Below are 15,906 nucleotides of genomic sequence, written 5' to 3'. Positions count from 1 at the left end.
ATATGGATCTGTCAGGGTAATTATTTAAACTCATCCGGAACCTCTTTATTTTTGGCCTAGATCAGTGCTGGGGCAGGGCCCACTATTGTAATAAACCCTCAGATGATTCTGATACACATAAAAGTTTAAGAACCACTGGCCTAGACTGCACGGGTTTTTTTCCAGTAAGAGTTTTATTGAGATGTAATTCCTATATCATGCAATTTGACCATTTAAAGTGTATAATTCAATGGTTTTTAGTACAGTCACAGAGTTATGCAACTCTCACCACAATCAATTTTAGAACATTTTCATTACCCTCAAAAGAAACCCAGTACCCATTTGTATTCACTTCCCATTTTTCTGAGCCCACCAGCCCTAGGTAACCACTAATCTTCCTTATCTGTGGATTTGCCTATTCTGGACATTTCATATAAATGGAATCATGGAGCCTATGTGTCTGGCTTCTTTCAGTTGATCCAGTGTTCTCAGGTTCATCCATGTTGTAGCATATATCAGTACTTCTTTCCTCTTAATGACTGGCTAATATTCCATGGTATGGATGTGCCACATTTTGTTTATCCACTCATCAGTTGGTAGATGTTTGGGTTGTGTTCACCTTTTAGCTATTATAAATAATGCTGCTATGAACTTTTGTGTACAAGTTTTCGTGTGGACATAGGTTTTCAGTTCCCTTGGGAGTACCCGGGAGTGGAATTGCTGGGTCATGTTTAGCCTTTTAAGGAACTTCCAGACTGTTTTCCAAAGTGGCTGTACCATTTTACATTCTTGCCAGCAGTGTATGGAATTCTCATTTCTTCACATTCTTAGCAACACTGTTATTATCTGCTAGACCATCTTTTGAGATAAGGAATTCTATAAGCTTATTACACCATGGCATTTATTTTCTCTAAATTAAAATCATTAAACCTTCAAAGAATGCCTCTTAGCTATTATTATAACAAGAATTTTTGACTTATCCATGGTTTCACAAAAATTGTTCTAAAAAACGGTGTGAAAGATAATCACAAGCCAAAATGTGTGTTTGAAAGACTGAGGATGTACCTTCACAATAAAAATAAAACAAGAAGTGTCAAAGTGAAATGTCAGAGATATCAATGGTCAAACTTAGTACTTAAGGAAATGGGACATGTCATATTTACTAACCTAATATTTCTGAGGTTGGATGCCCAGTTCCATGTTTGTATTCTTCATTTTATGATTTTATAATTATCCATCATATTATTTTTAGCTTAACTAAAAAAATATATCTTAGTAAAAACATATAAATAAACAAAATAAAAATCTTAATCTTTTTACCTTAAAAATAAAAAGCTCTTATATCTTTTTGGTTAGTTTAATACTGGAACAATTAAACCAGGGACATATTTATCCTCTCTTATGTCTAGCCTAGTAATTGTTTAATAAATATTTTTTGATTGGTTGGTTCTCAAACATTTCTTGAATACAGACATTCCTTAGCTTTGCAAAAACACCTGCTAGCAAAAGCAACTCATTTTCTTGACACTTTGATTTCTGATTATAAGCCCCAGCTAAAGAAATAGGGTTTTACGAAAACCGATTGACCCTTCTCACAGCTCTTTTCTTTTCTAGAGGAATGGCTTCTTGTGGGAACCAAACAAGGACATCTTCTTCTCTATAGGATTCGGAAAGATGTTGGTAAGTGGCAAACTTTCCAGAACTGAGAAAGAGATGGTTTATTGCTCATAAAAAAAAAAAAAAAAAAGTTTTTTTTGTTTTGTTTTTGAGACAGAGTCTCACTCTGTTGCCCAGGCTAGAGTGCTGTGGCATCAGCCTAGCTCACAGCAACCTCCAGCTTCTGGACTCAAGCAATCCTCCTGCCTCAGCCTCTCGAGTAGCTGGGACTACAGGCATGCACCACCATGCCCGGCTAATTTTTTCTATATATTTTTAGTTGACCAATTAATTTCTTTCTAATTTTTGGTAGAGACGGGATCTCGCTCTTGCTCAGGCTGGTTTCGAACTCCTGACCTTGAGTGATCCACCCGCGTCGGCCTCCCAGAGTGCTAGGATTACAGGCGTGAGCCACCACACCCGGCCCCAAAAAAAGTTTTGATAGTTGACTACTATGCAACTGTGAAATTAGTAGTTCCTGGAACAAAAAGAGTGAATGGGGGTTGGAGGGAGCACAGTGGGAAAATGGGAAAAAGCATGTGAAAATCTCCAGGATTTTTTTTTTTTTTTTTTGCCTCAAACTATATTCCTTTACCCCTATCTGGGAGGTGGGACTGAATATTCTTCCCTCTTCACTTTTTTGAGACTCACTATCAGTAATAAGAAATATTTCTGATGGGAATAAGATTGCTGTATAAATGGTATGGTAGTAGGGGAAAAAAAATAGGAAGAATTGATTTAAAAGATCTTTTTGGGCCAGGTGTATTGGCTCATACTTGTAATCCTAGCACTTTGGGGAGCCAAGATGAAAGGATTGCTTGAGGCCAGGAGTTCAAGATCAGTCTGACCAATACAATGAGACCTCGTCTCTACAAAAAATTAAAAAATTAGCTGGGCATGGTGATGCATGCCTGTAGTCCCAGCTACCCAGGACAATGTAGACTCAAACTTGTAATATTAATGTTAATCTTGAAACCCTGGTGGTAACTAATTCTTACCTTGTGATCAATTACCATGCCACCTTTGACAGGTTAGTTAATCTTTTTGGGCCTCAATTTCCCCATAGGTAAGAATACCAGTACAGGTGGGGTGCAGTGGCTCACGCCTGTAATTCTAGCACTCTGGGATGCCAAGGCAGGCAAATCACTCAAGGTCAGGAGTTTGAAATCAACCTAAGCAAGAGCGAGACCCTGTCTCTACTAAAAATAGAAAGAAATTAATTGGCCAACTAAAAATATATAGAAAAAATTAGCCAAGCATGGTGGCGCATGCCTGTAGTCCCAGCTACTTGGGAGGCTGAGGCAGGAGGATTGCTTGAACCCAGGAGTTTGAGGTTGCTGTGAGTTAGGCTGATGCCACAGCACTCTAGCCCGAGTAACAGAGTGAGACTTTGTCTCAAAAAAAAAGAATAGCAGTACTAACCTACCTCAGAAAATTAGGAAATCAAACTCAGATTTGAAACATCACTTTAAAAAATGTCATTTCTCCCTATACCCTATACACCCTATATAGCGAACAGTTTGCTTCTGGCCCAGCTCTAACCTGATGTGGACCAGAAATAGACCTGGTCCTCTGTGATCAGCTCTAAAGGGCCAATTTGATTTCTAGATTTGAGATATTCCAGACCTAGATCTGGAATATCTAGGGCTATGAGTAGACTATCTTTCTGAGGAAAGGGAAGTAATAATAGCATGTCAAGAAAAGACTGAGTCTGTAGTCCTATGTTCTGATCTGATCTTAGCCATCTCCCTTGAGCTCAAAAACATCTCATTCTACTCTTATCTTGAACAGAGGGATTAGATTAGTTCACATTGAAGGCCTTAACAACTGTAGCTTTCTTTCAGTGGTACTATTACCCTAGCTAGAACAGTGGTTCTCAAAGTGTGGTCTCCAGACCCCTGGGAGTTCCCAAGATTCTTTCAGAGGCCCCACAAACAAGGACAAAACTGTTAATAAGTTAACAGAAACACTAAAACATTATTTGATTTTTTCACTATATTGACATTTACAGTGGGATGGTAATTAAAACTGCTAGCCCTTGACCATGAATCAAATTAAAACACAAGTCCCAAACTGTACGGGTAGTCATTGTATTATTCTCAGTATGCACTCATAGTGTTTTTTTTTAAGAGACGGAATCTTGCTCTGTTGCCCAGTTTAGAGTGCAGTGGCTGGATCATAGCTCACTGCAGCCTCAAGCTCTTGGGCTTAGGAGATTCTCCTGCCTCAGGCTCCTGAGTAGCTGGGACTACAGGCACATGCTACTATGCCCCCCTAATTTTTTCTTAGTTTTTTGTAGAGATGGGATCTTACTATGTTGCCCAGGCTGGAGTGCTGTGATGTGATCATATGATCATAGCTTACTGCCGCTTCAAACTCCTGGCCTCAAGTGATCTTCCCTCCTTAGCCTCTTTAGGATTTGCTGGGATTAGAGGTGTGAGCTACCATGCCTGGCCAGTTTTTTTTTTTTTAAAGCTAGTTTCACTTAAGAATATTCTTGGCGAGGCAATAAAAATTATTATTTTTATTTTATTTTGACTTTTGGTAGTGAATCATTTTAATAATCTCTTGTGATGTAATGGGAATTATACATAAAGTACTGCTGGTATGTACTGCTGGCAAGGTATGAAGCCCAATGTCTCTCAGGGAAAATAGCTTGTACTTGTGCAGTTGTTTGAGTTATGGGCTGAAATGGCCACTTTTTTTCATGGAGTATCATTTTTGCTTGAAAGATTGACTGGTGGGCTATAGATTTTCAGACCATTTGGGTCTTTGGCAGAGTTTTTTTTTTAAATGAACAAAGCATGTCTCTTACTTTAAGGAAAACAATTGGCAGTATTTGTTGTGAATGATAAAGTTAGAGCTTTCAAGAGAAAATTAGAGTTGTGGAAAACTTGTGTCCACCCCATGACTTTGACAGCTTTTCAATACTCAAAAAACTTTTTTTTCTGATAAAATTAAGGGTGATAATAATGAGTGTGACTTTTAAAATATCCTGTAATAAAACATGCCAACATTTGGAAAATCTGCATAATTCAGATTTTAGTGGACTAAAATATTTTCAGATGACCAATGTATGAAGTTTTTAAATCATAGATGAGAAAAAGATCTATTCTAAGTGTAATATAGACCCATGGATTTTAATGAAACATAATGTGAAAAGTTTGATAGGTTTACGATGTCACATTACAAGAAATTGTTCTTGTCAAGATTTGGTATAATGTCAAAGAAGATCCACAATTAGCTGAAAAAGCTATTAAAAGTACTTCTCCCTTTTCAAGTGTATATCCATGTGAGGACAGATTTTTGTCATATACTTCAACCAAACCAAATTAAATTATCAAAGCAGATTAAATGCAGAAACAGATGTGAGGATCTAGCTATTTTCTGTTAAGCTAGACATTAAAGAAGTGTGCAAAAATGTAATATAGTGTATATTTTTTGTTTTGTAAAAATAAATATTGTTAAAATTATTTATGCTAACATGTAACAGGCTTATTACTTTTTCAAATGAGTTAATAAATATATATTTTAAAAATTTCTCAATCTTAATTTCTAATGTGGTAAACATTCATAGATATAACTCATATGAAAGTTCCTTGGGGTCCTTAGTAATTTTTAAGGTTATGAAGGTATCCTGAGACAATAAAGCTTTGAGAATATCTGCCTTATGGAATTCTGCATATAAAGAGAATTGTTGAATGCAATACTAAGGCCCTTTTCAAATACAGCACTCTGTCTCAAGCATGACATGGGTGAATTTTTTTTTTTCTGGTGTAACAGGAAAATACCACAGCATGTTTCTGAATCTCCCTGCAGTTTTAGGGCTCCTTCTTCATCTCCTCTGCTGAGAGACACGTGGAGGAAGTTAAGAGCAGGTTTTGTGGCATGGGTTGTTGTGACTGCCTCAAAGAGTTTCCATCAATTCCTGGGTGTAAGGGCACAGCTGGCTGTGGGAACATCCAGGTCAGCAGTGTGAGCCTCCCCTCCATGGAGTAGAGGGGCAGGTGGCAGAGTGCGTGTTCAGAGCACAGGCTTTAGACTCAGGCCCGAGTTTGCGTCTAGGCTTTGTCTCTCACTGGCTGTGCCCTAACTGCTTGACCCATCAGACCGCTCAAATATGAACTTGGAATAGTAATACCTACTTCTTGGGAGTAGTTGTAGGGTTACAGAAAATAAATACATAAAATTTTTTAACCTAGAACCTGGCACCTAGTTATTGCTTAATGATAGCTGCTATTATTATTGTGATAATTATTCTCCTTTTGACTCTCTGGTGACTTTTGAGGCTGAATATTTTTGTCAAACCCAGCTAGGCTGAATCCTCATGTTTTTATGGTATGTAACTTTCTTCCCCTTTTTTGCAACAGTGCCAGCAGATGTAGCATCACCTGAAAGTGTCAGTAAGTGTAGACGCGTTAAATTGCTTAGCTCTGCCCCCATGATACTGGACATAGGGTAGCTGCTGGGAATTAGTTGGTGTAGACCTAAGGATGCTTTGGGCTGGGTTTCATTGCTTGGGCTCTTATATTCGACTCTTCCTTTTTACCCTCTTTCTTGTGAAACACTTTGCCAAGGTACTTATTTTGTAAGATAAGATCTTCAGACTCGAAAGTACCTTGCAGTTTCAGTAAGCTTTGTGTGATCCTTTCTGCTGATACCAACTGAAGGTGCATGAAACCCTCATTTCTAAAATCGAGATGACAGCATCTTACTGTGCTCAAAAAGACAGCTGGCTATTTTAGATCTCTGACTTCTAGTCTTCTAGAAAAGTTTTAAAGATTTACATAGGGTAGCAGTATGGAGCAGTATTTTTGGTGTAGTTATTTTTATAGGTATTCCTGTGTTTGGAACTGCCAATGTTTATTTTTTTTCCGTAGGTTGCAACAGGTTTGAAGTGACACTAGAGAAATCCAATAAGAACTTCTCCAAAAAGATTCAGCAGGTAGGCAGCAATGGCAGTTGTACAACAATGTTTAACTTATATTTCAAAGCTAGGACTTTGGTAATGTTATTTATTAACATTTTGAACCCTCTTCTTTCTGTCCTTCCATTTACACGGTATCTCTGCCCATATATCATGTGTCTGAGATCCTCTTTCACAAGCAGAAATTGTGGTTGCATATAAAAATAAGTCAGATCCCCATAACTGGGCTCTTTGGTCCCTTTTTAGTACTGTTGTTAAATGAACATTTATTAAACCTTGTCAGAAATGTTTAATTGGGTCTAATTATTTGCTATCTTCCAGATCCATGTGGTTTCCCAGTTTAAGATTCTGGTCAGCTTGTTAGGTAAGAAAAGGGGTTGCATTTGTATTTCATGTGTCAGAAGAAATAAGCTTCAACCCTTTCATGGTTAATTTGATAATAGTTACTTAACAGTGAACTGACATGTTCCAAACGAGATACCACAGGGTACATGAGTAATAAAGGCAACAGCATCCTCCATAAACTTGAAGTCTGCTTTCTAAGGAGTCTCACCTCATTCATTCATTCTATAATCAATCAAATATTTATTGAGCCCTATTTAGTGCAAAGCCTGGACTACATGTTGGGGATACTAAGTTTAATGAGACATGGTTGCTATCTTTGGTACTTATATTCTGATTATGAAAACTGAAATGACAGAAAGTAATCATAATACAGTGGTAAGTTACAGTGGAAATTAATCAGAAGTGTTGTGAGATCTTAGTAATGGGAGGAACTGTATTGTCTAGTGGATTAGAATTTCAGCAGGAAGAGAGGTAGGCAGAGTATTATAGATAGGGAACAACTTGATCAAAGGCCCTGAGATGAGGCAGGTACATGGCAAGTAGTTCATTGTGGGCAGACTAAGGATATTTGGTAGAGTGGCAAGATATCAGGGAAGGCTGGGCGTGCTGGCTCATGCCTGTAACCTAGCACTCTGGGAGGCCAAGGTGGGAGGATCGCTCAAGGTCAGGAGTTCGAAACCAGCCTGAGCAAGAGCAAGAGCCCGTCTCTACTAAAAATAGAAAAAAAGGTAATTGGCGAACTAAAATGTATAGAAAAAATTAGCCAGGCATGGTGATGCATGCCTATACTCCCAGCTACTCGGGAGGCCAAGGCAGTAGGATCGCCTGGGCCCATGAATTTGAGGTTGCTGTGAGCTAGGCTGATGCCACGGCACTCTAGCCCAGGTGACAGAGTGAGACTCTGTCTCAAAAAGAGAGAGAGAGATCAGGGAAGAGTTAAATCAGGGGAAGACTGTTAAAAGTGTTTTTTGAGAAAAATCAAGGTTTTTTAGAAGGCAGCCAGTGAGGCCTTTTCTTGTCAAGCAGAGGGCTAGAAGCTGGCCTCATACTCTGTGCCGTTCAGCTCCGGGCGCGAATAGTAGAATCATTTTAAACTTAGTTCCTAAGTCCACAGATAAACATTTAAGATAATTAAACCTTCATGAGTATTTTATGAGTATATGAGGCCCGGGTAAAATTATTTTGCTTGCTTTGCTAGAAAAGAAATCCTTGCCATGGGTTTGTATCAAATCTACAGAGGATTTCATTTTTCTAATTGGCGCCTACTAATGTATGTAGCTTTGAAAGCCATTTCTTGTACAAATACTGCATCACAACATTTCCAGACTTGAAAAGAACAGAGTATAAAAGTGCTTTGAAAATGAAAGATCTCTTTTACTCATCAGCCCAAATTTTTAAAGAACAAAATATCCACGTTTAGAAGACCAGGAGACCTCTTAAATGTTTTGTACTGGTAATAGTCCAGAATGAATCATTGTTAGTAAAACTGAAGGTACATCTTCCACTAATATCTGCCATTTGCTTCTTCTATATGTTACATACTTTTTTGCCTTGAAGATGGCTATACTAGAAAATTGTGATCATTTATAATGATGTTTTACCTCTTCCCAAACAGAAAATAACATTTATGTCCATGACCTATTGACATTTCAACAAATCACTACGGTTTCAAAGGCAAAGGGAGCATCACTGTTCACATGTGACCTCCAGGTAAGTGTATGCAAGATGAAATTCGGCTTTATACTTTAATCAATGCAGTCTTTCCTACTAAATCCTTCCACCCATTAGATGGGAAGAATGACATTGATGATCCAAACCCAGCCAAGACTCCAAAGAGAATATTTGATTGTATTAGAGAAATTTCCCTCTGGTATGTGGCATGAAGTTGAAGTATTTGCATTCCTGCGTATGAGTTAATGAGAGTCTGGTGCTAATGGCAGGAGGCAATTAACCAAGGATAAAAACACTTGTCATGGACAAATCATTAGTAGAAAAGCCAGACTGTAACAGCTTCATGAATGTAATTATAGGACATCAGATTGACTCTTGTTCTAATCAGATCAGTGTGGTCTTTGTCATTAGGGAGTTTTCATTGTTCATAAAAGACACCTCTCCTTATTATTGCCACTTCATTGTCCTTACATTCTTCAGTATCTGGCCTACTCCTCTACTCAACTCTTGACACTTTTTAGCATTTATGCTTTACATTGACAGTGTACTGTTTTACGCTTAGGAATTTTCTTTTCCCCACCCCTTTACCTTTAAAGCGGGCCTGCTGTCACTGGTGCATGCTGATCCCTGACCCAGCATGTGTTGACAGCCATGAGTGATAATGATTTAAGGAAAAAAAGGAAGAAGCAGTTATGTAGTGGAAGGTCTGCCCTAGGATCTTCCTCTCTGAATTATGAATGCCCCACTGGGGCTGGGGTCTTTGGCTGGCAACCCTTGGGGAGGAGTGTTCCTCAGCCAATTGTTAATGGGTACATCTTAGAAATGGTGCTGTTCTTCTGCTCAGCTTTTCTGGCAGCATGACTATGTTATAGAGGATTTTCAGATTAGTAGCCATTTCAAGGTAGAAAATCTCTAATCTCGTTGATAGTTATGGAGAGTTACTGTGTGTGCATCCTCATTTCCTTTGGGTGTCTTTTCCCAGCACACAGAGACTGGTGAGGAGGTGTTGCGGATGTGTGTGGCTGTGAAAAAGAAGCTGCAGCTCTATTTCTGGAAGGACAGGGAATTTCATGAATTACAGGTAAAGTCCACTGTTACTTGATCCATGGGTTGGGTGGAAGCCGCTGCTACAGGTGGCCCACAGCTGAAAAGACTTCCTCTTCAGTTCTAGTGACATTCAGAACCCCAGTCTTACGGTTGTCCCCAGATGAATACCCAGGTATAAAGTACATGAGAGCTTGTTTATGCCTACCTGTAATATAATTCTACATCTCTATAGATTGGTTTATTTCAATGTGGGTTTTCACCTTTTCCAGACATACTTTGTTCAGTTTGTGGGTGCTTATATTTTTATTAAGGGTGCTTTCCTGACCTTGTACTTGGAAAATTGTCCTCAGATGAGGTGAGGGTTATTTTGTGGAATGGAGGTGGAATAATAGGAAGGTCATGATTTTTTTTTTTAATGTCTTTTCAATTGAACTCTTGCTCTCTTTCTTCAGGGGGATTTTAGTGTACCAGATGTGCCCAAGTCCATGGCATGGTGTGAAAATTCTATCTGTGTGGGTTTCAAGAGAGACTACTACCTAATAAGGGTAAAATTTTATTATTTTGCAAATATCATCAGTTTATTTTAGGGCAGATGATTGTGAGTTTACCTTGGGCAGATGATTATATGCTTCTGAGCCACAGGTCAAAAGACCAAGTTAAGTGGAGCTTTTGACATAATGGAGTTTGTTGTTTCTTTGTATGCTTAGTTATTTTTCATGCTGTCTGCATTGTCTGTAAGAAAGGTGTCCGTGTAACTTAAACCAGGCAGAGTTAACTCTCAGTTCTCTACATAATAATTATCAACGGTGTGTATTTCATTATTGGGACAGATAATTAGGGCTGCGTGCCTCTGCAGTGACATTTTCATGGACTACTATCTTAAGGCTTCAGTGCTCAGGGATTATAAACTAATTTTAGTATTAACTTAGGTATTTTTAAGACTTTGAGTTTCTTGACGCTCCTCAAATCTTTTAGCATTATTTGTTTTTAAAATTATTTTCACTTTTTTTAAATTTCAAAAACCACATGTGTTTATTATAGAAAAGAAGAAAATATAAGTAATGAAATAACGGAAGTGCAAATCATCCATAATTCCCCCCATTCAGAAATAATAACTGTTAGCCTTTGGGTATATGGGCTTCCAACCTGTTTACGAAATATCATATAATACACATTGTTTTATAGCCTGCTTTTTCTCTTGATATGATTGGTAAATATCCATGCCATTTTTTTCCTCCAATATGCATGCTATATATAGAAAAGATTGATATACCATTCATTTCATAGAATAATCCGAATCTCATAGCTTCACACCCCTCTCCTAATTCAGACTTGGCAATTCTAGACGCCTGTCTCCCTAGCCCCCACTGGGTGGGCTCTTCATTGTTAATAATATATTTGTTCCACATTTTTATTGTTAGAATATCCTAATTTTATCAGTATCAGAGTTACAAACTCCTGGAGGAGTCACTGCTGTGCAACCGAGTAAATGTTAATAGCAACTAGGCATATAGGTCTGCTGAGGGAGGTGTGCAGGGAGTAGGGCATCGGAGCTGAAAGGCGGAGTGGTGCTCAGTTCTCTCACTGCCTTGAATGTTGCCGTCACCTGAGGGGTGAGAAATGTTGCTTTAGGACCAGGCTATTCAGAAAGTATTCATTTACTTACAATAAAATTCATTCTTTTCGGTATACAATTCTGTGTTTTGACAAATGCCTACTTGTGTAACTAGTACCACAATCAATATTCACAACAGTTCTATCACCCCCCAAAGTTCCCTCAGACTACCCCTTTTAAGTCAGCCTTTCCTACTTCTAAAACTCTGGTAACCACTGATCTGTTCTTCATCTCTTATAGTTTTGCCTTTTCCAGAATGTCTTATAAATCAATCATATAGTATGTGCCTTTTGAGTCTGGCTTCTTTCACTTAGCATAATGCATTTGAGAGTCATCTGTGTCCTTGTGTGTGACAATAATTTACTCTTTTTTTGTGGCTGAATCATGTTCTGTGGTATGGATGTACCATAGTTTGTTTATCCATTCATCAATTGAAGGATAAAGTTGTTTCCAATTTTTAGCAATTATGAATAAAGCTGCTATAAACATTTGCAGACAGGTATTTGTATAAACAGAAATTTTCATTTCCCTTGGGCAAGTGCCTGGAAATGGGATTTATGGGTCATATGGTAAGTGTGTATTTAACTTTATAAGAAACCAACAAACAAAAAAACCTTACCGCTTTGTGTTCCCACCAGCAGTGGATAGAAGTTTCAGTTGCTCTGCATTCTTGCCAGCATCTGGCATTTTCAGTTGCCAGGCTAGATGCTTGTTTCTGTGTTAGAAGAAAAGAGAACTTGTTTTATATTATGACAACAAAGTTTGTTATAACGAACTCTATAATATTTCCTATGTCAAACAAGGAATATTATTGGCTTCTCTAGGTTTGGGGTTTTATCTGGATTTTTCCAGGCTGTGTTCATGCCTCTGGCTGGGGAATGCTGGGTGACTCACTTTGTGTCTTCCTGTAGGTGGATGGAAAAGGGTCCATCAAAGAGCTCTTTCCAACAGGAAAACAGCTGGAGCCCTTAGTTGCACCTCTGGCAGATGGAAAAGTAGCTGTGGGTCAGGATGATCTCACCGTGGTGCTCAATGAGGAAGGGATCTGCACACAGAAATGTGCCCTGAACTGGACAGACATACCAGTGGCCATGGGTGAGACCAACAGTAGCTGCTGTTTCCTGCTCTGGGCTGGGGTTGTGTGCCATCCCTGCAGAACAGAGTCCCATTCCTAGCTTTAGCAAACTGGCTTACATTGTGTCATTCACTCTCAGTTCCCCTTCTTATAAGTAGAGGATGACTTAAGGTCATTAAAAATGGGTTAGTCTAGTTTTTATAGGAAGCTGAGTTTTACTTCAGGGGGGAAAAATATAAACAGAAATGCACATTTTAGGGAGTGATTATCTACTGCTATTTTTACTTCTTAGTTGCTTTTCTTCTACCTTCTTTTTAAGGGTTTTATTTGTCTTCTGCTGAATAGACTACATTTAGAGATTAGTGGAAATTCCTTATTTATTCCTCTTGTACGAGTAATTCCATGTTGAAGGTTTTTGATTTGGTTATTGTTGCTATTGCTCTTGTAGCTTAGAGACACAGACAACATTTAGGTGTCAGTCTCTATCCTACACTTTAGGTGTTTCCGTCCTACATCGGCCTCATGCTCCCAACTCTGTGCAGTGGTATTGCCTGGAAGCATATGTCCACCCTTATAGCATTTCTTTTTCAGTAGGAAGAGTGAGCATTGTTAAAATAGTTACTGCTATGGAGTGGATCACACAGACATGCTTTCTTTCTCTAAGGACCCCCATCTCTAGAGATGAGGATTACATCATGGACAAAGAGACAAAACAAGGCACTGCTTAAGGTGTTACATTGGATGAGTTAAAATTCAGTAGCTCACAGAAAGGGAATTTCATTGTTTAGTTAGTCAGGAAGTAGTTTCATTACATAGATAAGCTTCAACTGGGTCAGGCAGGGAGTTTGGGATCTGGCTTGATGAAAAGTTTTCACTCATTCAAAGCAGAGAGGAGTTTGAGTAATGAGTATAAATCAGAAGACATGCTTATTTGTAAGCAGGCATTACGGAGACTGACCTGGCTAAAACAGGTGGTCTGAATTATGGATGAATAAGATAGGGCCAGTTATTAGACGTCCAGGAGAAGGTCTGAGAGGCCAGTAGGTTCCTAAATGGTAGAACGTCTTGCTAACAGCATCGTGTTCTAAGGTGGTTGTTCTGGTGGTGGTTAGAGATGAATAGACGAGAAGGAAGATAAATCAAAAGGACAGTATTTAGAAGGCCCGAGCTTATGTATATCAACAAGTTTGGGGGAGTTAAGAGCTTTACGAGAGGCTTCGTGATGGTCTAACGTACCTTGTTTTTCCATTAGAAGAACTTTGGTAGATGAGATGAAGATGCATGTAATATTCTAGAAGTGTGTTTCTGATTCCCCAGCATAAGAGTTCTTGTTTTAAAACCTTTGTTAGCGCCTGGGGCCGTCAGCAGTGCTTCTCAAAGCTGTTTCTGTCAGTTAACAGTCTGAAATGTCAGTTCTTGGTGCACTCCTTGCCGAAGAATGACCAGACACAACAAAGTAAGACAAGTATGAAAATGAGGTTTATTGAGGAGAGAAAGATAGGATTATAGAGCAAGAGCCAAATACAGGCTTACAGAGCAATATAATTGCCACAGGTGATGATCAGATCCGTTACCGTAGCAAAAAGAGAGCTTGGTTGTGGTCTGGGTCTTGTTTTATAGCATCCGGATAGGGACCTCCATCGTGCCTCAGATGTCACCATGGAACCACTTTGATTGGACAGTTGGGAGTTATGTGACCTGAGTCTTGCTGTGCATACAGATCTCCCATGAGCCTCTCTGAAAGCCCATTTTGGGGGGTAAACCACAATGGCACCCACTTTCATCCCTAGGAGTCCTGGAATCCCTCGCTGTCTACCTAACATGTCTTTGCCTTCATATACTGAGGCACGTTTTGAGGTACTTCCTCTGTGAGGTCTCCTCTGGCCCACAGGCAGGATTAGTCACTTCCCCAAGGTGCTTCCATAACTCTTTCAGGTCTCTCTGTCACGGCAGCCTGTCGTATGGGATGCAGTGAGTGGTCTGTCTCTTCTGCTCCTGTAGGAGCTCCATGAGGTCTGGACTCATGTCTTGCTCCTCTTTGAATCTTTACTACATACTACAATGCCTGAAACATCAGAGCCTCTTAGGAAATGTTTGCTGAATAAGCGAATCATTATCCTTGTCAGCCACTTATTATATGTCTGCTGTATACCAGCCATTCTGTCAAGTTTTGAAGGTATAAAGAGATCCAGACCATCTCTGTTGTCAGAAGTTGGGGAGACTGAAGAAAATGATGTGACAACAGAAGGATTTCTGTTATAAAATATTTTTTAAATTAAATTAGAACTCATTTAAGTGGGCCAGATTTAAAAAGGAGAAAGACATTTTATATATTTATACAAGTTAGCACTGAAGAAAATTATACTAATTTTTCAAAATTAGGCCAGCATAAAATGAAAAGAAAAAAATCTAATACAAAACAACATGCTTTTAATTTTTTTTTGATAACATAAAAAATATCAGCATAATAATTTTAACAGCATTCAAAATGATGGAAATATAACCTAGGCCTCAGATTACTGATTTCTGAGTTCCTTTCTGCTTTGAAATATTACTGTACTATTCATTTATGGTATAAATTTCAAATGTAGTAGAAAAAACTTATTATAAAATGAATAGCTAGGAATATAAATTCATAGGTTAGCCATACTAAAACTATTTTTATGAATATATTCTTTGAGGTTAAATTTCTATATGGTAATTGTGCCCTCTAGTGATTTGCTTTTGATTGATTTTCTTTACATTTTAAAACGTTTTATTTTTTAATGTGATAAAAACCACATAACATAAAATTTACCACCGTAACTATTTTTAGGTGTACAGTTAAGGAGTGTTAAATATATCTACATTGTTATGCAACAAATCTTTAGAACTTTTTCATCTTGCAAAGCAGTTAAACAACAGCTCCTTAGTTCCCCTTCCCTCTAACTCCTGGCAACCACCATTCTACTTTCTCCTTCTATGAATTTGACTTTTTCTAGATAGTATATATAAATGGACTCATACAGTATTTGTCTTTTTGTGACTGTCTTATTTCATTTAGCATATTGTCCTCAAGATTCATCCAGGTTGTAGCATTTGATGGACTTTCCTTCCTTTTTAAGGCTGAATAATATTCTGTTGTATATGTACATGATATTTTGTTCATCCATCATGGACACTTGGGTTGCTTTCACCTTTTGGCTACAGTGAATAATGCTGCTATGAACATGGGTATGCAAATATCTCTTTGAGATCCTGCTTTTAATTCTTTTGATTATATACTCAGAAATGAGATTGCTGGGTCATACAGTAATTCTATTTTTCATTTCCTAAGGAACTACCATACTGTTTTCTATAGCAGCCACACCATTTTACATTCCCACCAACTATGCACAAAGATTCTGATTTTTCCCCATTCTCATCAACACTTGTTATTTTCTCTTTTTTTGATAGTAGCCATCCTAATTCATATAAGGTGATATCACATTGATTGTGATTTTTTACTAATTCTTTTCTTTCTTTCTTTCTTTCTTTTTTTGGAGACAAGGTCTTGCTTTGTTGCCTAGGATAGCATGCAGTGGCGTCTTCATAGCTCACTGTAACCTCACA

General features: G+C 38.3%; 1 protein-coding gene across 1 annotated transcript in view; it reads left to right on the top strand.

The window, feature by feature from the left end:
• The window catches only part of VPS39 (VPS39 subunit of HOPS complex), a 47,148-nt gene that overhangs the window by 6,520 nt on the left and 24,722 nt on the right, over positions 1 to 15,906 (top strand). The window contains exons 2-8 of the mRNA XM_012766521.2: positions 1,594 to 1,659; positions 6,516 to 6,580; positions 6,884 to 6,926; positions 8,523 to 8,617; positions 9,561 to 9,659; positions 10,078 to 10,170; positions 12,152 to 12,335. Coding sequence (XP_012621975.1) covers positions 1,594 to 1,659; positions 6,516 to 6,580; positions 6,884 to 6,926; positions 8,523 to 8,617; positions 9,561 to 9,659; positions 10,078 to 10,170; positions 12,152 to 12,335 — 645 coding nt within the window. The remainder of the gene's footprint in view (positions 1 to 1,593; positions 1,660 to 6,515; positions 6,581 to 6,883; positions 6,927 to 8,522; positions 8,618 to 9,560; positions 9,660 to 10,077; positions 10,171 to 12,151; positions 12,336 to 15,906) is intronic.

This window comes from Microcebus murinus, chromosome 6 (assembly GCF_040939455.1).
Source record: "Microcebus murinus isolate Inina chromosome 6, M.murinus_Inina_mat1.0, whole genome shotgun sequence".
Lineage (NCBI taxonomy): Eukaryota > Metazoa > Chordata > Mammalia > Primates > Cheirogaleidae > Microcebus > Microcebus murinus.
This window is presented reverse-complemented; position numbering and strand designations above follow the sequence as displayed.